Source organism: Ceratotherium simum, chromosome 4 (genome assembly GCF_057802395.1).
Source record: "Ceratotherium simum simum isolate JZ-2026a chromosome 4, ASM5780239v1, whole genome shotgun sequence".
NCBI lineage: Eukaryota > Metazoa > Chordata > Mammalia > Perissodactyla > Rhinocerotidae > Ceratotherium > Ceratotherium simum.
In genome coordinates this window covers 25,192,592-25,217,716 of record NC_141903.1, presented here as the reverse complement: position 1 = coordinate 25,217,716, position 25,125 = coordinate 25,192,592, and the positions used below count along the sequence as shown (strand labels likewise).

Genomic DNA, 25,125 nt, shown 5'->3' with positions numbered 1-25,125 from the left:
TGGAAGGTGGGGCAAACCTCCTATGTGGGTCTTTGAGAAGCACAAGTCTTCTGTGGCTGAGAAGCCCTGCAGCTGACAAGCCCTGCCGCCCACAGGTCCACACACACAGTCAACACAGTCCTGCCCCGTGTGAGCGCCCCGACCTCCCCAAGCGGACCCAGTCTCTCCACAGCGGGAGCCCCACACACTCCGCCACCGCCCCACACTCTTCACCTGCTCCTTGTGCACACCCTGCCCCACTCAAGTCGGCTCAGTTGCCAGGCTGCAGAGAATCCAGTCACCAATCTATGCAGGCCCACACGTTGCCTGAGGGCTTGTTGTTGGGTGGGGCCAGTCTCTAGGGTGGGCTGCCTGCCCTGGCTGAGCTAGATTAAATTGGTGCTCTAGCGGGTGGAGCAGACCCTGGGCTAGCAGGCCTCAGGGAGAACTCCAATGGCGTCTGTGTCAGCACGCCCACACCGGGCCACAACAATGGCTGCCGCCAATGTCCCAGTCCCTGGAGAGGTCTCTCCCCTCACTGAGATGCACTCAGGGCCTATTAGGTGAGTCTATTGTCACCAAAGCACTGTGCACCTTTCTTTCTGGTGATTTTAGGATGCTTTCTGGAACGGGTGAGTTTGTGCACGGGCCCTTTAAGAGCCAGTTTTAGTTTCTTTGTGAACCGGGTTTTCTGGGGGTGCTCCCCAATGTTTTAGTAGCAGGCGAAGTCAGATATTATGCCACTGGTGTCGATTGTGCTGGGTCCACAAAATGCCCACAGCAGGGGCGCTCCCCGGCTAGGACCCCGTGTCTCCAGGGAGGCTGCGTACCTGTGAGCTGCTCCCGGCGGCCGTGAAGCTGACGGCTTGTGAAGGCGGCGTTTTTCCTCTCCGGAAGGGGGTCTCTGCCTCTTCTACCCCAGTTAGGATTGTCCGTTGTTGCAGGAGTTCCTCTTATCCAGTTTTCAGTTCTGTCTCAGGGGTAATTTTTCCACGAGTAGTTGTAAATTGGCTGTGTCCACGGGAGGAGGTGAGTTCAGAGTCTGCCTACGCCGCCATCTTGACTCCGCCCCCCTCATTGTAATTTAAATTTGCATTTCGTTAATGACTGAGAGAGAGCACCATTTATTAAATTTAGTGGCCATTCAGATATCCTCTTTTGTAATGTACTTGTTTAAGTCTTTTGCCTTTTTTCCTATTGTATTATCTCTCTGTTCTTATTTATTTGTAGAAGTTCTTTATATATTCTGGGTGTGAGTCTTTTGTCAGATATGTGTCTTGTGAATACCATCTCTTACTCTATGGATTGCCTTTTCACTTATGGTTTTTGTTTGATAAACAGAGATTTCTAAACTTAATATACTCCAATTTATTGTTTTTCCTACCTGGTTAGTACTTTATGAATCTTGTTTAAGAAATTTTTGCCATCTTCAAAGTTATAAAGATGTTCGTATAAGTTTTCTTCTATAAGCTTTATTGTTTCTTTTTTCCTGCCTTTACATCTGAAATCTATCTGGAAATGGTTGTGTGTGTGTTTGTGTGTGTGTATGGCATATATAGGTAGGGATCAAGATTTACTTGTTCCCCATGTGAATATCCAATTCATCTACCTTTTATTTATTTTTATTTCTTTGAGGAAGATTGGTCCTTAGCTAACATCTCTTGCCAATCTTCCTCTTTTTCTTTTGTTTCCCCAAAGCCCCAGGACATAGCTGTATATCTTAGTTGTAGGTCCTTCTAGTTCTTCTATGTGGGACGAGGCCTAAGGGAGGCTTGATGAGCGGTGAGTAGGTTCGCGCTTGGGATCCGAACTGGTGAACCCTTGGCTGCCGAAGCGGAATGCACGAACTTAACCGCTGCACCACTGGGCCAGCCTCTACCTTTTATTTTTTAATTAAAAAGATTCTCTACTCAGTAAACTGCAGTGTCATCATTGTCACCTATTAGTTTGCTATTTTCTTGCATAAATACTGTGAATGGAAATCACTGTGTATATATTAAAAGAGTATATTATTTATGACGGCATCAAAACCCATCCAATTTCTAGGAATAAATGTAACAAAATATGCATAAGCCTTTACACTGAAAACTATGAAACAAAAAATAAAAGAAAAACAAAATTATACTATATATGCATGTATATGTGTGTATATGTATGTGTATATATATAGCTTTATAATAGACCTTTAAATATATATGTATTATAAATATATGTATATCTTTATGATAGACTTAAAATATGGTAGTGTATATCTGCAGCTTTGTTCTTCTTCAAGATTTTCTTTGCTAGTTTTGGCACTTTAAATTCCCATATAAATTTTAAAATTAGCCAGTCAATTGGTATTAAAAAATCTGATGAGATTTTGAATAGCGTTACGTAGAATTTGTACGTCAATTTGGGGAGAATTGACATATTACAACATGCCAACATGTCTAATCCATGAACATATTTCTTCATTTATTAAGGTCTTCTTTTGTTTTTCTCAATGCTTTGTAGTTTTTAGTGTAGAGGTTTATACATCTTTTGTAACATTTATTCCTGGGAATTTGGTGTTTTTTGAAGATACTATAAATGATATACTCTTTTAAGTTTTATTTTTCTAAGTTCCAATGTTACTAATAAATGAAAATACAGCTAATTTTTGTAGATTGACCTTGTATCTAGTGACTTTGCTTAATTTACTTATTAATTCAAATAGTTTATCTGTAGAGTTTTTTGTAATTTTTACATATATTTTTTCTATTCTCATTCCTTTTCTCTCCTTGTTTTATTACAGTAGCTAGGCCCAATACAATGTTGTATAAAAGTAGTCATAGTGTGCAGTCAATTTCTCTCCAGCTTGGGACATGTGTCACTCAGACTAACATGACTTATTTCATTGATTTCATCTCCAGAAACCACCTTACTGAAAGGAATTAATGGGCTGCTAACTGTTTGCAAGGGTTCCTTATGTCAGGGCAGAACTATTTATTGCTTCTTCTTCCCTTACTCTCTTTTGGAACTATTCTTCAACTATATATGGAGGCCCAAAATCTACTTACTTGATTTTCTGAGTTAAGCAAGTGCGAAACTCTTTTATTGGTATACAGAACAAAGATATAATCATAACCATTAGGTATTGAATATTGATTAAGCATTGATGCTTTGTTTGCATCATTGTGGTTTATTTGGTGGTACCAACAATCCTATAAGGTAGCCATCAATATTTCTTTTGTACAAACAAGTAGTCTGGGGATTAGAAATTACAAATTTGACCAAATCACGTAGTTGGAAGTAGTAGATCTGGGTTTTGAACATAGACAGTTTGATTCCAGAGCTTTAACCACTGTGCAGTCATGGTTTGCTCATATCAACTTGAAATTTGCCTCCTAATAATTCCTTTGTGGCCACAGAGAACAAGTGTGCCTTCTCTTTCCCATGAATCCCCTTCAATTACTTGAAGATAGCTTTTATCAGCCTTCTGTGTGTTCTCCAGATTCAGCATACCTAGTTTCTGTCATTCCTTGCATGACAAGGTTTAAAAATCTCCTTTGTTCTTCCAGTTAGCAATTTCCTTCTCAAAACTCCTCTGCAAGTGTGGTGCTCAGGGTTGGGGGCAACATAGCTTTGTTTGAGTGATTTGAACTGTGCAGAGAGCAGTAGAACTCTACCCTTCTTTATTGTGAGCTCTATACCCCTTCTAATGCACCCTGAGATTGAAGCAACTCGGTATAGATTTTGGAGTCCAAAGATTCCATTCCAGTCTTGGCAAAGCCATTTACTAGTTGTGTGATGCTGGGCAAGTCACTTGATCTCCCCAAGCCTCAGTTTTCCTACCTGTAAAATGTGGGACTGCTACCCTGGTTACCCCCTAGAGAATGGCGGGACACTCATTTGAGATAATGGATGGAGATGTTGTTTGCAAACTGTGAAGAGCTCTATCAATGTCAGTTATTTTTAGCAGACACATCATGCTGTTGACACATACTGAGTGAGTATTTGTACAGAGCGGAGCTTAATTCAGCCACAAAGAGAATGAACAAAAGGGAATGTGGTGGCATTCAGCCAACATAAGGAAATGCTAGTTGGGCTGCATAGGGCAGAGAAGGGAGGAGGGTGGCATTAGCCCGAGAAAAAGAGGACAGATACAGACCAGAATGTTCAGTGAAGATTTTGGAGAAGATGCCACGGTCCACAGGGTCAATGGGGGCCAGGAAATCATAATCAGATCTGGTGACCTGAGATGCTGAATTGTGTTTTTCCTTCCAGTGAAATTGTGAGTCAGCCATTCCCTGCCTCCCTTCCCCCGTTCCACAAGGCTAATTATTATAAAAATTCTCTGTCATTGCTTTGCAACAGTCCACAGCCTAACTAATTTAAAAATGCAAATGAATGCTAAATTACAGTCAGGTTTGAGGCTCCCTTCCTGCCTATGCACCTAGAGACGGTAGGCGTCATTTCTACAGCTGGAAATCAATCTGGGGCACCCTGGGTGATTTGATAATGGCCAGTGGCATTGCTGCTGATGTCACAAGATGCTCAGTTGATGGTGAGTTTCAGCAGCATTGTGGACTATCAATCTTCGACCTGTCTCTCCCTCTGCAGCAGCATACTGCAGCACCAAGTTATTTCTCCTGAAAACCAAGGGGCCCTCCCTCTGCCATCTGTCAGCCCCACGATAGGCCAAGTAATGAGCCTGATTCTGGTGGTTGGACAGCTCTGCCTTACAACCCTACCTCCTAGCTGTGAGCTTTGGATCTGAAAGCCTGTTTGATGATTATGATGATGATGAGAACTGGAGTCCTGACTGTCAACTAATCCTTAGATTAGTGTGTCTCACAGTGCACTCCTAGGACCTGGGGTACTGCAAAATGCAGATTCCTGGGCCCATCTCAAACCTACTGAATTGGAATCTCTACAGATGGCCCCCCCAGAAATGTATTTTTTGGTGTGTGTGAGGAAGATTGGTCCTGAGCTAACATCTGTCACCAATCTTCTTCCTTTTGCTGAGGAAGATTGGCCCTGAGCTAACATCTCTGCCCATCTTCCTCTATTTTTTTATGTGGGCTGCTGCCACAGCACGGCTTGACAAGTGGTGCCTCAGTCCATGCCTCTGGGATTCGAACCCGCAAACCCCGGGCCGCCAAAGTGGAGCACGTGAACTTAACCACTATGCCACTAGGCTGGCCCCCCAGAAACGTGTTTTTTAAATGGGCTTCCCAGGTGATTTTTATGCACGTTTAAGTTTGAGAACTACTGTCTTACATTGTAAAATTATGGCATACTGGGGCTGAAAGAAGCCATAGAGACTTCCTAGGCCAGTCTTTTCCAAACTTGGCTGCTGCACATTAGAATCATTTGGGGAGATTTTAAAACTCCCGGTGCTGGACAGCCTACTCCACACAAATGTTGTCACAATCTCTGGGGTTGGGACCAGGCCATCAGTGTTTTCTCAAATCTCCCCAGGTGATTCCAACATACAACCAAGGCTGAGAATCACTGCTGCAGTCTAACTGATTGGTTTTACAGTTGGGGACACTGTGGCCCTCAGAGGTACTGTCTCGGAGAGGTAGTAGAGACCCAAGCAAGTCAGACATAATAGGAACTCCAATTTCCCGACTCCTAATTGGTACTGCTTCTACCGTATCAGACTGCTTCTCTTTGCTGAACCAATGGCAACCCTGTTCCCTGGTGTTCTATTTTATCCTGTAATAAGTAAAGTAAGACCTAATAGCTTGATTTCCTTATAAACCAGAGAGTGTTCCTGTTCTCACAAGCTCCTACAGAGTGATCCCTGATTCAAGCTATGGCCTAAAGCCCAATCCCAGCTGTAGACTCACCCTCACTCCACCCTAAATCTCCTGAGGCCTCTCTGTCAACTGGAGAGGGCCTGCTGGGAAAACAGCCTTCTAGTTCTGGCATTAGCCCTGCACGTGTGACTTTTGAGCAAGCAACTAAACTTCTTTGGGCTCTCGTTTCCTTGCCTTATACAGCGTCGCATAACCAAACCAAAGTGCTTTGCTGACAAAGGGATTGCTTTTCAATAACATAGCCTAGTGCTAGGCACAGAGCAGACATCCAGCAAGTACTTGATAAATCAAGCAATTAATTCAGCAATGCAAGTATAAACACTGCACAGTCATTTCTCCGAGCTTATCTTCTCCCAGAATGATTTACATATTAAATCTTATTTCAAAAGATTATGTTGTAATGAAAATTTCTGTATAGTGCATCTATTTCCAGCCCTAGTGAATGGCTTAATGATACCAAATACATATCTTCCACAACAAAATTTTGGTGAATAAAATAGTATGAACTATCCCTTAGAATTTGATATAATATAATTCTAATCCCTTAGAATTTGACATAATTGATATAATGGAATTTCCTTTAAACAGGTAGTAAAGTAATCACATCTTTACTCACCATAAGTCCTTTTGATAATGCATGAGAAGAGTGGGAAAGAAATTTAACGGGTGAGAAATATGCTAAACCAATGAAAACATCTCTTTTATCAATACATGAGTTGAAGTTCTAGATTTTTTAACTTAATAATAACTTGACAACAACTTATTATTAAGTTGTCTTTCACTTAGAAAGATAATTCAATATCAGTAGGACCTACACCTTGAATTATTTCTTTCATAATTTCTTACCCTTCACTCAATTGTACCAACATGCTTATTTGATAACATTGAGCCATATGAGTTTCCAGTTGATGGCCAGGGTTAAAGGCCCGTGGCTGTGATTAGGATATGGTCTAGACATTCATTGACAAGTGTTTATTGACATGAGCCAGGTGCTGCTCTGGACACTGGGGTTCATTGTTTTCCTGAAAGAGACACAGTCCTTGCCCTCCTGGAACATATGGTCTGGTAGGGGAGACAGGCGTTAAACAAACTAGCACAAAAATGGCTGGATGATCATAGATAGAGGTAAGGGCTGTGATAGAGAAGAGATGTGGCTCTGTAAGAGTGTTTACTAAAGAAACCTGACGGAGACCAGAGGTTCAGGGAAGCATCCACTGGAAATGATGGCCAAACTGATACTTATGTGAACAGGGGCAGGGATATGGTTCAGGCAGAAGGCACAGCATATGCAAAGGCCCTGTGGGAGGAACAAGCTTGATTTTGAGCAGCTGAAAGAAGAGTTTTCAGCTTCATGGGGTCACAGATGCACATAGGATGGTGAAGAGTCAGCCTGTAACTGGAATCAGGTGGTCAGTGTATAATAAGCTGACTTGGAGGGTCAATCTAAAGTGGAGATTTGGGTGAAGTATATGATCTGGTTTAGGGCTTAATCAGTCCTATGATAAGAGTCCAACTATGGCCAACATTAGGATTAACTTTGAGGCCATTCAATCATTCATTTCTTTAGCAAACATTTACTGAGTGTCTACTGTGTTCCTGGTAGGTTACAGGTGGGCCAGGTGAATGGAGTAAATGTCAGTTTACAATCGTGGTTAAACATGTCAGCTGTGGGGAGACAACCCTGGGACTCCACTGGGACTACAAAATGTGAGAATTTGTTCACGTCATTTAATTTCTTTTTTCCGTTTTCTCATCTATCAGATGGAGGATAATAGCCTTTTCAAAGGATGGCCATGAGGATCAAATGAGTTAGTGTGTAAAAAACACTTATCATAGTGCCAAACATGTCACAGATATCTAATTAATATTAACTATATGCAAACTAGCTGAAAATAAACAAGAAAAAAAATCAATCTTTTTTTCTAAGTCTAGGATTTAGACACTGAGAAGACCCCTGGAGCATCTGAGGGGACAGTTGGGGGGATGAGGGGAGGTTTCCTGCCAGCTGCAACATCCACCCAAGAGACTCAGCTGGCGCCTCTCTTGTCCCTTTAGACAGCAGCTTGCCACTGGCTGGGATGGTGGTCGTGGGCCAGTCACTGAGTTTAAATAGAATTTTCTTTGCAAATTGACATAACAATGAAATAACCAAACTGCCGTGTTTATCTTTCCAAATAAAAGACAGATTTTAAGTACATTATACCAATGTAATTGAAAATCAGAAGGAAATGAGGGAGATGTGCAGTAACTTCTGTCCTACCGTGAGATTCCACTATTCAGACCCCCAGTTAGCTATGGGGGGAGGACAGTTAGAGAAGAAGGTGTGCTGGCAATATCCCTGTGCTCAGGACTGTTTAGATGAGCTGGATTCTTAGAGTGATGGCAGCTCACCATTTGCAAACCTTGAAGTCCCCAGGTTCTCTCTAGGCATGCAAACATAGCAACTTGGATTTCAATTAAGATTCTGCTGGGCCGGCCCCGTGGCTTAGCGGTTAAGTGCGCACGCTCCACTACTGGCGGCCCGGGTTCAGATCCCGGGCACGCACTGATGCACCGCTTGTCCTGCCGTGCTGAGGCGGTGTCCCACATACAGCAACTAGAAGGATGTGCAACTATGACATACAACTATCTACTGGGGCTTTGGGGGAAAAAAAAGGTGGAGGATTGGCAATAGATGTCAGCTCAGAGCCGGTCTTCCTCAGCAAAAAGAGGAGGATTAGCACGGATGTTAGCTCAGGGCTGATCGTCCTCAAAAAAAAAAAAAAAAAAAAAAGATTCTGCTATTCCCGTGGTAGAGTCCTCTTAATCCTTCTTCAGAGGTGCTGCCTGGTTATCAAACCTCAGGCTGCAGGTGGTTTTTTTTAACCCAAGCTTTATTGCCAAAGCTCTTGAGACAAGCTCACCGTCTTGGAATCCACGTGTCACCTCCTGTTGTCTGTGTGTGGGGAACTGCAGTGCCTCCAGGTGGTGCAGGAGGCTGGCTGAAAGGTATAGGGCTGGGAACCATCAAGGGAAGTCCGAGGACTGGCTGGCCACCTGGCTTTATTTTTTGTCTCCTTGTCTTTGCCTTAGTGGTCAGTCCCTGACAGTGGCCATGAGGGAGATGGAGGTGGCTTACTTCTCTTGTCACTCCATCAGCCCCCACTCAAGTCATGCCAAATGAAAGTAATAATATTTTTATGTGAATAATTAAAGATATTACCTCAACCTTAAAAATGTGAAAGAGAGCAGCATTTTTTAAAAAACTTTGCTTTTAAAAAAATATTAGTCATGCACAATCTAGGTAAGATGAATGTAGTTTAAGACAAGCGCCTGGGTAGATTACCACCCTAAGCCCCTCCTGTGTGGAGTCTCCCCCACTGACACCTGTTCATCCTTCTTTGCTTATTCCACAGCATCCTGTGGCTAACTCCTAAGCACAGTGATGCAATTCTGCCTGGAGATACCGACTGGCCTCACATCCAAGCAGAAAACAGGCAGAAAAATGAGTATCCACGACAGAAGGTTGGTAACAATGTACTGTCTGAAGAGAATGGATAATAGAATTTTGCTTGAAGAATTTTGGCAGCAGAGTGTTTTTTGCAGAACATTGACAGTTGAGTGATGTTACAGCAGCTTTCGTGATAGAATTGTTTGTAGAGTTCTCGTCTTGGGGCCTTCCATATGGAACTTCCTCTTGAGTGAATTCTTAGGCCAACACTATTGATGGACAGGCGGGAGTCGCTGACGTAGGTGCATTTGGATTTCCCTGTCATTTCCACCTCCGGTTGAAATTTTCCTCCTGGATATCCTTGTTTAATGAGGACCTCAGGGTGACCTGGAGAAGCAAGCATGTCTGTTTTTATTGGGGAATATGGAGCAATAAGGTAACAGTCAAGATGAGACCGGCTCTCACTGCGAAATACTTGTGGTACGGAAAGAAGTCAAATGATATGGGTGTTATTGTCTGTGATACGAGCTGGATGCCCTCAGCACAGAAATGCAGGAGATAACATTTCCATTTTACTTCAGTGAAAAACATTGGTAATAAAATCTGGGTTTGGTCCTTGTTCTGAGCACCCCTGAGCTGGATGACCTCCTCTCGTTGTACCCTAGTTTGCTCAACTATAAATGAAGTGTTGGACCAAATGATCTCTAAGATTCAAATGTAGCAGAGAGGGGCTTGGAGTCATGAGGCCTCGGACTGAGTCACACATTTAACACTGACTGGGCAGGTCCTTTCTCTTCTTTGGGCATCAGCTTCGTATAAGATAGGGATTTTGGATAGGATGTCTTTAATATCTCTCTCAATTCTGAGGAGTAGATGGATTACCACTATAGCAGGAAGGCAAGGATCAGATACTGGTTCCTGAAACACAGCTGAATCATTTTGAGAATCTAATAGAAGAGAGTTAACTTACAACAGAGAGGATGGTTCATCCTGTTCCCCAGAAGGCACTTTTTTTTCCATTTCCTTGGACCACTTTGGGCATCCTTAGCGGCTTAGGCCATGCTCACTGCTCAGCATGGCAGAGAAAATGCAGATAAATGGGATGGCTTTGGGAATGCTATTTCTGCCTGCACCGAAAGATGTTTTGAAGTTACCATATGCTGCAGGAGATGAAGGGAAGGTGCACAGAGGGGAGATGTGATGAAGGCAACTTAGTTTGAAAGCAGTTGAACTGAACAAGTTTTGGGGGTGGGTAGCAAGTTCATATAAATGCATTATGACAATAGTTAATGGGGTCTCATCCAAATTCACTTATATCAATAAAAGGGATGGATGGTTACAGCTCCTTGCAGGAGGGAGGGGTGCCTAACTCCAAACAGATGTCCCTGGAGATGGGATTCAGCTTTGTTTGGAAGGGGGTATTAACATAGTAGGATACTTCTGGGAAGAGAGATAAGAAAGGAGATAGGTTAAAAACACATGTTCTATAAAGAATCATTGAAGATCCCAGCGGTGGGGCGATGATGAGTGAAGTGATGGGTGAAGAACCCATGATGAGGAGGGGGCATGTGACTGCTGAGAGAAGAAGAGAGAAGAATTCTGTCCTTCCAGATTAAACAATGGTCAGTTGTGAGGAGGCAAACACTGGTTTAGGATAAGGAAAAACGGTCAGAATTTTACAACAGTGGAAGGGGTTTTTGCATTAAGCAAGGAGCTCCTTATCACTGGGGCCGGGGTGCTCAAGTAGAGGCTGGTTGTCTGCCTTCAGAGATGCTGTGTTGGATAAAGGGTTTAGCAAAGAAACTCTTCCAATTCTGTTATTTTATAGTGGATACATCACTATGATTAAACCTTGACGTTCTGGTTGCAGTTCCTCTACTAACTTGCTATGTGACCTTGACCAGGTCATTTAACCTTTCTGGACCTCGTTTACTCATCTGCAGAATGGAGATAATGACATCTGGCCAACAATAATGTTACAGAAGCCTTGTGGGGATGGAATAATGCATATGAAAGTGCTTTGAAGAACAAGACACACTATGTGTAAATGATATGTTAATGAGGCTACAATTCCTCATTCTCTAGCCTTTGTCTTGCCTGGCGGTACCTCATGGTAGTTAAGGGTGGAGACTCAAGGCTTAGACTGCCTGGGTTGGAATCCCTGCTCTGCCTCTTGCTGGATATGTGATCTTTGGCAAGTTATTAAACTTGTTGAGTCTCAGTTTGCTGGTCTAAATAACGGGGCTGAGGAGGATAATATTGATTTCACAGGACCATTATGAGGATTAGAGATATAATACATGTGAAGTGATTTTCACAGAGCCTGGCAGAGTATGCCCTATACAGAGCTTTGTTCGTCTCACCATTACTATTGACCTCAGGCAGTACTTATGTCTCTTGCAGTGGATTGTGACACCAGCTGGTTGAATTGTTGGTAGATGTTCTAGACACCTCTTGCAGGGACTTTAGCCCATCTCTGAATATCCAAGGCAGCAGAGAATGCCCACATAGTTCCCTCAAGGGAGATCTAAGCACAACTACCAAAGTTTGTCAATTTGGCGACCCCAAATGTTTTCCTTTATTTGGAAGCTCATAATATTCCATCATAAATGTTTCATAATTGCCTCATGAATTATTCACCTGCAACTTAATAACCTTAAATTTTATGAGATTATGGTTTTATGGGAGAAAAACATTACCAACCTGGGACCCAGCTGTGAAGAAAAAGTGCTGATGTTACCAATTTATTTTCACTATGTGGTAGAAGGCTTTTTTTGTAACTGTGAGATATAGAATATTAATAAAAGAGCAAATAGAAAACTAAAAGAAGAGGAAAAAAATCCTTACGTTGCTCTTTCTAAAAAATTTAATCTCAAAGCTGTGTTTGCAGTATTTTTTCCTATTGCCAAGGAGCTGATCCACTTCCATTAGAGTTGGTGTCATTTTCTTTGGTGAAGCCAAAGAAAAATTACCCCTTGTTTCCCTTCCTTACTATCTGGCCTTTGGCCCTCCTATACTTTTATCCATTACTCAATTATTTTTTTGGTCTGTATTCATTAGTAAATTTTAAATTAGTATCACCCTTTCATCATCTTAGATTGTTAGAATGTTACTTTTGCAATGTCCTTGGTGTTGTCTAAGCAGAGGATTTTAATATGGCAGAAAGAATAGTGGCTGAAAGATTGGAGTCTGAGTCTAGACTATCACTTTATTGATGCATATTCAATTGAATTGAGCAATTCAATTAAGTTTTCTCAGCTTTAGTTTCCTTATAATAAAATGGGGATAATAATGTCCATTCTACCTACCTCACAGACGTTTTGAGAAGGTCAAGTAAGATAAGGGACGAGGAAGCCTTTTTAATAACAATGCACTACACCAATGTTAGGAACTGGCCCAGCAATACAGGTAAGGGAAGGCTGGGGTGTGGATATCACTGAGCCCGGTGGAAGGATGAGCAGGAAGATCCAAAGAGAAAGCTGGTTTATAACCGATAGCTGACAAGGACGCCAACTCTTATTCAGGTTTGAATTTTCACTGGGAGCAGAAAAGAACAAAGCAAGACCATCCTGTCTTCTAATGCCAGGTAGGGGTGCAGCTGTTATTAAAATCCTTTTATTGAAAATCATGGGGTATGTGTGCACTTTCTGGAACAAAAGAATACTAGAAAGTCAATATAGATAATTAAAGATCTGTTCCAATGTCGCCACTTTACAGATGAGACCTAGTGAGAAGGGTAGATTTTGACCAAGGTCTCATCATGGGTTAGTGGCAGAAGCTGGAACCAAAAGCCTGGTTCTTTGATTTCTGTCTGCAACAGAAAGTGCCACAAATGTGCTATAATTTGGGGCCTCTGGAATGGAGTGCAAAGGGTTCCTGATAAAAGTGGGTTGTGGGCTGAAGGAGAAGAGCTAAGAAATGTGATTCTGCTGTAGGCAAATGAGCCCTGCAAACAAAGCTTAGGAATCAGTGGGGCATTTTTTTTGGACTGGCTAGACCTGAGTCATCCAATTAAAACAGGAACAGGTACCCCAGAGCCTGTACCTCCTCTTCTTCCCACAGTTTTCTCTGACTTCTAATAACATTTTATTAAAATTCTCTGGGTCCTGATTAATTTTCCTGGCTGCTTTCTTTCTTATTGCTCTCCTGGACACAAGATAAGAACAGTGAGTGCTCTAACGAATGGAGTGAACAGTTGGGCTCCACTCATTTGGTCTAAATGGCTCTCTGTCCTCTGCCTAATGAAGCTTTGGGGATTTCTCCCCTTGTATTTTGGGTGGATGATGGGAGATGGCACCTGCTGGTGTCTCAGAAGATAGGCATTACCAAGAACTCACTGTCTGGGGCATCATCTGTAAAAAGATTATTGATTAGGTGACTGGAGGGTCTACCTGTCAGCAAAGGGAGGAAGAGAACTCACATTTGCTCAGTAGCTACTCTATGCTAAGCATTTTCCTAAGTGTCCCTTCTCTGTGTTCCCAGAGCATCCTGTGTATTCGTCTAACACAGAGCTGCTGAGGTTTATTTCCCCAAAAGCACTGTGAGCAACTTGAGGGCAGGCACTATGTCTTCCTCACAGTTGCATTCTCAGTCTTGGTAGCAAGTTCTCAACACATAGGTGTTCAGGTGATGAATGACTCCTGGGTGATAAACATAGGCTTCTTTATTTAGTACTCACCACCACCCTCACTCCCATTCTTATTTCCATTTTACAGATGACTGTAGGCGAGGCAGAGGGGCTTGCCTAAGGTCACATATAATGTGTATAGGTCTGCATGACCTATACACAATCTTTCTACTGATTAAACATGCTGTCCACTTCAAGGGACAGTGTCTTATCTCTAGGGATCTACTGAATTTCAGCCTAGATCCCTATAAAGTGTTGCCTTTGGTGTATATTTTGGTATATATACCAAAGGTATATATTTTGGACTTATCCTCGTGACAGTCAGGATGCTATAGTATCAAGATTGCCCTGTATGGAAAGTATTATTATGAATTGAGGGGTAAATTTTCCCATTCAGAAATGGGAAAAGTGAATATAGTGGCGTGTAATTGGAATTGGAGAAATTGTGGTTGTTAGAAGGGAAGATATTTCAGGTTCTTCTCTGTACAATATTACAATTCTCTCTAGCCCTGTCAACGTACACTTGAACGTATGGACCTAATTATTTTGATTCTTACTGGTTACAGGGGTTGACGGTGGATGAAGAGCTATGTTAGTTATTAAGGGATTGGAGGCAGGCAGGAAGGGGAGGCTGAAAAACCCTTGCCTGTAGAAAGAATCGGAGAAAATGGGGTGAGGGGCGGAACGGAAATGGAGCAGTAAGAGGCAAGGCCCTGGGAGCCAAATCAAGGACAGACACACTTCGATGGGAGGCAGAGAATTTTAGTCTGGTGGGCATGGCTGAGGATGGGCTTCAAGGGGTCAAGGTACTCCCCTGAAAATATATGTAAAATTTGATATGTATATTTCACCGGAAAGAGGGTATATAGCCTGTAGTAGTTAACATTTATCGAGTGTATAATATGTTTGCAATATCATGTTAAGCCCCCTCTAAGTCCTTTTTCAATATTATTTGATTGAATCCTCACAGCAGCGCTTTGAAGTGGACCCTATATCATCTCCCCTTTACAGATGAGGAAACTGAAGCACATAGATTTTATGTAAATTGCCCAAGTCACACCATTAACAAATGACAGAGCCGTGGTTGGAACTGAGCAATCTAATTCCTGAAACTGTCTTCCTAAGTGTACCCTGTATGGCTTCTCTAGAGGAATGAAAGGAGAATGCCCATCAGGGATGGTGGAAGGCTTAGCATTTTTGCGTGTCTTCCTAGGTCACATGACTATATGACTCCACGGGTGCAGTCGCCCTAAATGGCCTCAAGTTGGGTGATTGAACTTGCTCTGTGGAAAGGACCCTAGTGGGTAAGAGTATTGGATATCGATAGTCCCAGAGAACCTCCATGGGAGAGTAACCCCATGGTGGCAGCAGCGGCAGGTCCTAGAGATTTGGGGGAGCCTTCTCTTCATGCAGCAGCTTGAAGGGTCCATCTACGAAGGGGCTTTCTGGAGCAGGCTGCTGGAAAGATTGTGAAAGGTGAGGCTCCACCTGTAGAATTTACCCAGAAAGAGTTTCACAGATGCCCCTTTCCACTCTTACATTGACCCAAGTGGCTTTCCCTGCATGTTTCTCTATTGCTTAAGCAGCAGCACAGAAAAGTGGGAAGAGTGTAGACTTTAGAGTCACACAGACTTGGGCTCCACTCTCAGCTCTTGCCCCTCCTGCCTTACATCTTTGGGCAGATTTTTAATGTCTCAGAGCCCCTTTTCCCTCCTCTGTGAACCTGGGGCAAGTACCACCTGGTACCACCTGGCTCAAAGGGCTGTTGTGAGGATTAAATGAAAGAATGAAGGAAGTCGCCTTGCATGTAATCAGCACTCCATATATGAGAGCCGCTGACTTCCCTCTTACCCCAAGGAAGATCCATGCCCACCATTTGCAGAAACACTCCTGACCCAAACGGATTCCATTCTCTTGCCAGCCTCTTTTAAATTCCCTTTCTCTAACCTATCTCCTCTAACAGAATATGAACTTTGCTTCTGTCAATTTTACGTAGACTCCACTCCTTCAAGGAACCAGGGAGATATCTGTTGGCCATCTCCAATCAGCAATTAATGAGAGAGAGACACAGAGAGAGACAGAGACAGAGGGAGGGAGAAAGCTTTAATCAGGCAGTGTGCGGGAGCTGGCTTATATCATCTCATGAAAGATGATTGTTAAATTTCTGGAATGTTTTGAGCTGGTTCACTTTACTTTGTAGCTTGAAATTGGCCAAGATGGGCGTATTTACACCCCAGAAATTGTTGAATACTATAATTAGAGCTTTATTTTTTTCCTTCAAGAGCTGATTTTAAGACATTTATTTACCAGTACGCCACTGAAGAGATAACGGTTATAAAGTATATTATTTGTCATATGCTGTACTAAGAGCTTGCATATGCTAACTAACTTAATCCTCACAACAATCTTTTGAGGTTATTATTATCCCCATTTTACAGACTGGGGAACTGAAAAAGTGAGTTGCCAAAAGTCATGTAGCTAGCTAGAATTGGGATATAAACTGAGGCATGCTGGCTCCAAAGCCTGTAGTCATAGTCAGCTATCCTGCCTCTTGAGGATTCTTGTGAGGATTCAGTGACTTACATAAAAGGCTTGGCCCAGTGCTTGGTATTTAGTAACTGCTTTATAAATATTAGCTGTTATTATTTATATCAGAGATTCTTAAGCTTTTTTGTGGTCATGAGAATCTGATGAAAGTTATGGATTCTTTTCCTCTAAAAGATGCACAATATGTATAGTATACACACACACACACAATACACGCTGTGAGGATACAATATTGGGATTCATGGACTCTCCAACACTCACTGATCCTAAGTCTACCTTCTTGGGCCACACGTCTTTCCCACACAGCCTTCGAGGGCTCCAAAGATAGAGATCCAATTCCCTTTGTGTTTCTCTTTTTCTAGCAGATCATCCCACGTTTCTTCAACTCCTCTTCAGGGACTGTTCATGTACCCCTCCCAAGCCACTCACTCCCCTGTGCATGTGCTCTGATTTGCTTTGTGTTTCTCACAAGGTGAGGTCCAGAATTGGGTAACCTTGTAGTCTTCTTCATTTTTCCTGATCTCTCTGCCAACTAATATTTTTTCCAGTCTTATTTCGCCTTTGGTGTCCTGCCTCCAGGGGACTTGACAAGTTCTCTGGCATCTGGGATATAAAGTTGAGCTCTATTTTTAACACTGCTAACTTCACACACACATCACATTACACACCCTACAAACACACAACAAGAAAAGAAGTCTGAGTATGTGAACACGCATGTCGAGGTTTCTTGACTTGCTGTGTCTGGACTTCAGTGAGATGCAGACATCTACTTTGGCTTCCTCCTGCCTTTTATGCTTTCCTTGTACCCCTGTTCCTCTTCCTAAACCCTTAACCCCTGCCAGCATGTCTGCTCTCCAGGCCTTGAGTTCAGCTCTTACTTTAACCTGACAAAAGAATAACAACAAATAAAAATTACTTAGTCTTTTTATATGTGTGAAATTTTGTATACGTTATCTCATTTAACTGAACTCACACAACAAGCCTATGAGGTAGGGGTTTCAGTGGAAACCAGAGCTCAGGGAGGTTAAGTAATCTGGCCAAGGCTTCACAGCTAATAACTGGCTAAGCTAGAATTCAAATCCTCCTCTGGGAATTCCAGGTTTGCACGCTCTTCCTTGTTGTGCTCTGATTCCTTCTCTGCATCACAGCATCTACTAGAGGCCTGACATGTGGCCCCTTCCCTGGGTATCTGCATTTATCAGTGGGCTTTAGACGTTGACAGTGTTATAAGACTTAAAGGGACTTCAGTCACTGGGCATTGGGGAAGCTCTTGCAGGTGGAGCATCTCCCCGGATTTCACAAATGCTCCCACTGAGGTGTTTCCTCCCCCACCAGCCTTGTGGCTCACTGACGAGGTAGGAGCAGGCTACAGCCCATCTTCCCTTCCCTCCAACTGTAGGGGAAATGCGGCTGACCCCTTAGAGAAAATAAAGCCAGCCTTCCTTGCAAGGGTCCCTGAGCTGGATTTCTGATTGTCCAGACAGCCCTTTAAAAAAGAAACGCAGTGTTTAAAACCTGACACCTAGGCATCCTTCCAGCTTTCTGTGGCTTACCAACGGCCCCTAGTGGCCAGTGGCTCCAAGTGCCATGAGCTGTGAGCCTTGGCTTCCGTGCTACCCTCTGGCTGTGTGCCCTACAGAGTTTTAAAACACTGCATTAATTCCCAATCAACAAGTTTTGCGGTACTGGAACAGAAAAAAATGGTGGAGTCTAAAACTCTGGGCAAGAGGGTGTTATGATGGGTGATCTAATCTATAAAATCAGGCTGTCACTAAAACCTCTTCTTAATATTCCAGAACACAAACCTAGGAGGTAGACAATACTGTTAGCCCTGTTTAGCTGCTAGGTAAACTGAGGTTCAGAGAGGTTAAGTAATTAGACCACACACTCGTTAGCAGAAAAGAACACCTAGGTTTGTGTGGGCACAGGTCCATGTGAACGCAGGCTCTAACCTGGGCCCGGCAGGCCTAAGGTGCTTGTGTGTGGTTTATTGTCATGGCAGTGGTCTGGTCTTGGGAATAATAATGGCAGCTAGCATTTAAGAATTCATTCTGTGCTAGGAATGTGCTACATGCTCTTATGTGGAATACCCCATTCACTTCTCCTAGCCACCATGTAAGATAAACATCTCCAATTTACAAAGAGAATGTGGATTCTTAGCAAGGTCAAAACTGCCAGAGGATATACAACTTAAAAGAGGAGCTGGGAATTAGGACCTAGGTTGTTCAAATCCAAAACCATTGCTTTAATTTACCTTAATGTATTGCATGTATGTTCCCCTTGTAGTAAATCCAGGTTGTCGGTCCTTAGTACTCACTCACCTGAAGCATTCCCTTCCTCCCTCCTGACCAGGCTATGTGCTAATGAAAGATTTGGCTGATAAGAGATCAGGGGATGATGGAAGTCTATTGGTCAGTGTCCTTCAGAACATTGACTTTGTAGTTGGGAGAAAGTCCATTCTTCTTTGTGTGTCTGATGCTCTCAGATATCCCCTCTGACTGCTAGTGGGTGGTGGGTGGGGTGAGACTCAGTCATTTCCTGGAGTATTGGAGGGTTTCAGTTAGGGAAGCACATGGAAACGGTATAGTATAGTGGTCACAAGGCAGGCTTTGGGGTCAGGAGACATTGCAACAGTTACTAAACCATTCAAGACTCAATTTCTTCATCCACTAAATGGACCCCATAATGTCTACCTCATAGGGCTGTTGCAGAAATTAAATAAGACAAATGCATACGATGTTCTTAACACAGTACCTGTCACAGGGTAAGTCTGGCTACTGTGTTCATGAGCGAGGGAATAGGCAGTGACTTGATATGTTCCTTAGGATGGGTGCCAACAGCAGCACTAACCATTGAGAGGCCTGGCCCCTTGTTAGGTGCAGATGAGATTAGGTTCTTTCCCTTGCAACATAAAGCAATGGACTTAGGGGTTAAAGCAAGAACAATGTGCTGATGGAAGATGACCAAGGCAAAGAAGTCCCCCTCCCGTAGGGATAAAATGGGTGGAGGAGATGGTGGCAAAGATTTTATCAGGAGCCCTCCCACACAAATCCTTTGCCAGGAGAGTATTGAGTCTTGGGAGCTACAGGGGACACAGCCACAAAGGAATTAATCTGCCTCAAAAGGAATCATTGTGACTTAATGGCTTTATTGAACGAACGGTTTTTAGCCCATTGATCCCCGTTAACTGTAATTCAGGGCTCTACAGGCTCTGTGCCATCACTTTGCCTGGTCATATCAATGCGCCAATATCCCTCCCCCTCCAGCCCAGTGTTTGTCCTTCTTCACGTATGTCACCATTCCTTTCTTGCCCCTGCTTTCTGTCCTCATTCCCCATCCTGGGGACTGGGCTGGACACGTGCACATGGTCCAGGCAAACCCTCTGATTTCCTTGCTGATTGGAAATAATGACATCAGGCAGAGCAATGATGTCACCTTGCGTTAGGGCTTTTTGTGCTGGTTATAACCACACTTTTGCTTTAGGATTTGTTGTCTTAAAATCAACCCTTGAAAAAACCTTTTAATCGTTTGGTTCTTTGGAATGATTGTCCTATTGAGCCATACTGGGAGATTTTTAAGAACATTCTTCACCCTTTAATGTGCACTAGAATCCCCTGGGAGATTGTATAAAAGGACATTTCTGGGCCCAGATATTTTGACCTAGTGGGTTGTTATCCCCTTCCCCCCTTTTTTAATTGAGGTGAACTTCACAAGACATAAAATTAACCATCCTAAAGTGAACAATCCAGTGGCATTTAGTACATTCACAACATTGTGCAACAATCACCTCTATCTAGTTCCAAAACTTTTTTTGTGTGTGTGTGAGGAAGATCAGCCCTGAGTTAACATCCATGCCAATCCTCCTCTTTGCTGAGGAAGACTGGCCCTGGGCTAACATCTGTGCCCATCTTTCTCCACTTTATATGGGATGCCACCACAGCATGGCCTGACAAGCAGTGCATCGGTGCGCGCCAGTTCCAAACCTGGGCCGCCAGCAGCGGAGTGAGCACACTTAACCCATAGGCTATGGGGCCGGCCCCCCAAAACATTTTCATCACCCCAAAGGACACCCTGTATCCATTAAGCAGTCGCTTCCCATTCCCCATTCATCCCAGCCCTTGGTAATCACTAATCTGCTTTATGTCTCTGTGGATCTACCTATTCTGGATATTTCATCTAGATGGAATCATCTAGTATTGTTCTTTTGTATCTGGCTTATTCCACTTTGCATAACATTTTGAGGTTCATCCATGTTGTAGCATGTCTTAGAACTTCACTTCTTTTTATGGCTGAATAATATTTAATTGTATGCTCAACCCACATTTTGTTTATTCATTTAAACAACGACTTCCCTTGGCTCTAGCAGGTGATCTCTGGTCCACACTTTGGGAACCACTGGCAGTGGAGATCATTGAGTTTGTCCCCGGGCAGGCTGATACCTTGTCAGAGTAGAGTTTGGAGAGTGCCAGGCCCCAGCTGTTACTGGGTGTAACCGGCCTTTGGAGGTGGATCTAGCAGTGGATGACCAGAGGCTGTCTAGCCAGGCAGGACAAAGCATTGTATCGGTGTAGACAGAGACCTGGGCAAACAGTACAGTAAAATGAAGGTAAGAGAGACTTGTATCTGCATCCCAGCTCTGCTGTTTGATAGCAGGCAAGTTAAAAACTCTCTGATCCTTTTGTTCATCATTTGTAAAATGGAATAACAACAGTATCACTCTTATAGCATTGTTGTTTGGATTAAATGAAATAATTTATATTAAGTGTCTGGTATTGGGCCTAGCACAGAGTGAATAAAGTGAAGAACAAAGTGGCCCTGATTTTTATTGCTTTTCCAGAAAAGGAGTAATATGCTGCTGGAGTCTGGCACGGGTAACCTGCACAGACAGAGGGAAATGATCTCGGCAGGATTGGCTGATGTTCCAGATCCTGTAGCATCTCCAAGAGAACTCAAGAGAGCAAGACATGGCCCCTGGTGTAGGAAAATAAGGAGACCCAGTTTCCAGCACGGGATGCTTAGTCCCAGAAATAAGGTAGGGGCCTTGTTTTTAAAATGAGACGTACTGTCAGAATGGAAGCAGTAATAAGGCTAAACTGATCAGTATTGTCATTGCTGGTCTGATTTCTCTACTAGACGGTGAGTACAGGGAGGGCAGGGGTTATGTCGGTCTCATTCACTACTCTGTTCGCAGCACAGGTGTAGAGTATGCAGTCACTAAATATCCGTTTCATGCCCGGCTGGCTGGCTGGCTGGCTGGCTGGATGCTGTGTTACCTCTCTATTAGCTTAGGACTCCTTAAATTCTTCTGAATCAGTCTCAGGCACTGTTGGAAGAATATACTCTGCCCCAGGTACCCTTCTATAAGACTATTTGCAAATCTCCAAAATTCTTAAGAATGTGCATATCCTTTGATCCAGCAGTTCCACTTCTGAGTATTTATCCTACGGAAGTCCCTAGAGGCTCAGAAAGATTATGGCTCAAGAATGTTAATTGTGAGATTACTTGAAATAGCAAAAACAGTGGAAATAACTTGCTATCCTACAAAAGGAGGATTGGTTAGCTGTATTATGATACTTCCATTCAATAGAGGGTTTCAAAGTCATAAAAATAATGAAGAAGATTGTTTAATAACATAAGAGAATGTCCATATTATGTAGTTAGTGAAAAAAGCAAGTTGCCCAACAATATTTTGATATAATACCTCTCTATGTGTATGTTTATGTATATGAGTATAACACTGAAAGGATATATACTATGATATTAACTGTTGCTGAGTGATTAAATTAGAGATAATTTTATTTTTGAGCTTTTGTGTAATTTCCAATGGTTTTACATTGGACATGTAATCAAAAAATAATAATGAATATTATTAAAGATTATTTCTGATAAGAATTTGCATCTTAGATCTCTCCAGTGTGTCTGAACCTTCACAGGGTAATGAATGGCATCAGCAATGGGACTTGGAAAGCTCTGGGAAGGGGCTGGGGACAGCAAAGCATCAGGCAAGGCTTCTGCAACATTGCAAGACTAAGACATGTTCTTGTTTTGCTGGAAGAGAGGATGTTCTGTACCTCCTTTCATGTCATGTACTCTATCCTCTCCTCCATGTTAGTTGTCAACCTAAATAAAGAGGTAAACTGAGGTAAGCTCAAATGAACAGAAATTGAGTTTATTTGAGAATAGCAAAGGAATTGCAATTGGGGAAATGCATGCTGCAGCAAGCTACAAGCGAGTCCGCTGAGGATTTGGGGCAGGCTGTATTTGTGGGCAAAAAAGTGCAAAGATAGGGAAGTCCAGCCAGAGTCCAAGCAGTAAGTTCATTGACTTGGGGATGGGAAGAGATTCTTAACGGATGATCATTGGTGAGGAGGTAAGTCTCAGTCTTCTGTAAATCAGGCATTTACAGGAAATCAATTTCTTGGTTCTTAAATTCCATTCCACTTAGGGTAAATTCATGAGATTCTCCATTTCATATGCCCTGGTTCCATTTCAGATTGAAGTCTGTTCACATTAGCGTTAAATACCCCCAGGCTGTAGTAGCTCTTTGGTCTTCATGGAGACTGGATCCATGTTGTGGGCTCCTAACTACTGAGATAATCAGCCGCATACTGGTTTCAAGAAGATAAGTTTAAACCCTGCATGGGCTGAATTGACCATACAAATTAATTCTGTCTTGTGTTCCAGGAGATTAAAGGAAGAAAGTCCAGTCTGAGAAAGCACAAATGGAGTAATTACTTCTACTGAAAGGGAAACAAGATGACAACTCTTGAGCACTGGATTCTTAGATTCCCAGTTAACTGATTATAAGGACCCTCCTAGCCAGGTCTGAGGCTTTGCTCCTGGGCCAGGTGGGTCTGCCTGACTTCATCTTCTTTGGGGTTAGGTTCTCCCCAAAGACTCCTGGGCTCTTGATTCCTCTGGTTGCTCCTCTGGAATTCTTCAATGTGTTGGCATCCTAGATGGGGACATGACTCGGACTCATGCTGGGACCTCTACAGAACTGCACACCAACAGTGGTGTTATATTGTGGAGTATGCTTTAAAGGAGAAGGAAAGGTGTGACAGGGAACATGCAGAGAAAAGCACCTAAGGTGACGTGAGATGCAGCTTGACAGATGAATAGGAGTACTTCAGGAGTACATCTTCTGAGGCTGGGGGTGCAGTCTCTGAAGCCCACTGAGGCAGGAGGGAGCTCAGTGTGTGATGGGAAAAAGACTATATCAACAGAGAGGGCATGCAAACGTGCTGCAGGGACTAGATAATGAAGGGGCTTGTATTCCATACTCAGGAGTCAGGCATTTTATCCTATAGCTCATAGGCTGCCACTGGAGGATTTTAAGTAGTGAATACCATTTTGTAATCTACTCACCTTATATTTCCTATTAATCTGTGAATTCCCTGAAGGCCAATGTTTGATTTTGAGTCGTCTTGGTGGTTGCCTCCTCCAGTGCCCATTATAGTCCCTTATTTATAGTAATAGCTAATTTTTCATCAGGTGCTTATTATGAGTCTGACACTGAGCTAAATGCTTTACATGGTGTATTACTTAGGGCTCTCCAGAGAAACAGAGCCAATAGGAAGAGTGTGTGTGCGTATGCGTATGGAGGCTGAGAAGTCCCGAGATCTGCAGTTGGCAAGCTGGAGACCCTGGAGAGACCATGTGTTGCTCCAGCCCTAGTCTGAAAGTCTGAGAACCAGGTGAGCTTATGGTACAACCTCCAGTCTGAAAGCTGGCAGGCTTGAGAACCGAGAATAGCTGATGTTTCAGTCCAAGTCTGAAGGCCAGAAAAGATCCATGTCCCAGGTTTTTGTGGGCAGGCAGAAGGAGTTCTAGAAGGGTCAGCCTTTTTTCTATCAGGCCTTCAACTGATTAGATGAGGGCCACCCACATTAGGGAGTGCAATATACTTTATTCAGTCTACTGATTCAATTGTTAGTCTCATCCAAAAACACCCTCACAGATATACCCAGAATAATGTTTGGTGAAATATCTGGGTGCCTCTCCATCTCTCACCATCATGGCCAATCAAGTTGATATATAAAATTAATCATGACACATGGATTGTATAATTTAACTTACACAATGATCCTGCAAGGTTATTTCTGTTTTCATTCCTGTTTTAAAGATTTTATTTATTTATTTTTCCCCCAAAGCCCCAGTAGATAGTTGTATGTCGTAGTTGCACATCCATTCTAGTTGCTGTATGTGGGACGCGGCCTCAGCATGGCCGGAGAAGCGGTGCGTCGGTGCTAGCCCGGGATGCGAACCCGGGCCGCCAGCAGCGGAGCGCGAGCACTTAACCACTAAGCCACAGGGCCAGCCCTCATTCCTGTTTTAAAGGTGAGGAAACTCACCTGGGAAGGTTTATGTCATGTCCATGAATAACAACAGCTGCTAAGTGAAAAGGCCAGAAGTCAAACCCAGGCAACTGACTCCTGGGGCCACATCATTAACCACTATGTTATAATAAATATTTTAAATTGATTATTTATAGAAGACTTACAGAAATTTAACACAAATGTAATTACTAATAATAGTTTAATTATATTAGACATCCATTAATTCCTATCAAATGAGTAAATAAATGTACTGTTAATACCTGTCTTCCAAGAAATTGGTGTTTTAAAATTTTTTCCTAATTCTGGAGAAGAAAGCCAAGATACAATGAGGAGAGTGTTGCTCAGCAAACACTGAGAATTCAGTATCCCTTTCACAATGAGTGTCCTAGGTCATACCAGATGCAATTTCAGGAA

At 42.9% G+C, this 25,125-nt stretch overlaps 1 protein-coding gene across 2 annotated transcripts; it reads left to right on the top strand.

The window, feature by feature from the left end:
- The first annotated feature begins 375 nt into the window (after nucleotides 1-375).
- LOC147917217 (uncharacterized) lies at nucleotides 376-24,550 on the top strand. 2 transcript variants are annotated; one of them, XR_015551931.1, is made up of 5 exons: nucleotides 376-542; nucleotides 9,164-9,272; nucleotides 21,210-21,404; nucleotides 23,057-23,220; nucleotides 23,922-24,550. XR_015551931.1 is itself a non-coding variant. In XM_087429523.1 (4 exons), exons 1-4 carry the CDS (start codon nucleotides 433-435, stop codon nucleotides 23,114-23,116), a joined length of 474 nt encoding a protein of 157 aa, XP_087285649.1. In that variant the 5' UTR covers nucleotides 376-432; the 3' UTR covers nucleotides 23,117-24,550. The 2 variants fall into 2 exon arrangements, 1 of the variants encoding a protein (XP_087285649.1); XM_087429523.1 differs by having other exon boundaries at nucleotides 23,057-24,550.
- The last annotated feature ends 575 nt before the right edge of the window (nucleotides 24,551-25,125 follow it).

Excerpts from the sequence above, each read along its gene's own strand:
- LOC147917217 (XM_087429523.1), top strand. The coding sequence starts at position 433 with ATGGCGTCTGTGTCAGCACGCCCACACCGGGCCACAACAATGGCTGCC. Across the intron at positions 9,273-21,209 it reads ATGAGTATCCACGACAGAAG|AAAAGGAGTAATATGCTGCT; the intron begins GTTGGTAACAAT and ends TTGCTTTTCCAG. Across the intron at positions 21,405-23,056 it reads TGCTTAGTCCCAGAAATAAG|GAGATTAAAGGAAGAAAGTC; the intron begins GTAGGGGCCTTG and ends CTTGTGTTCCAG.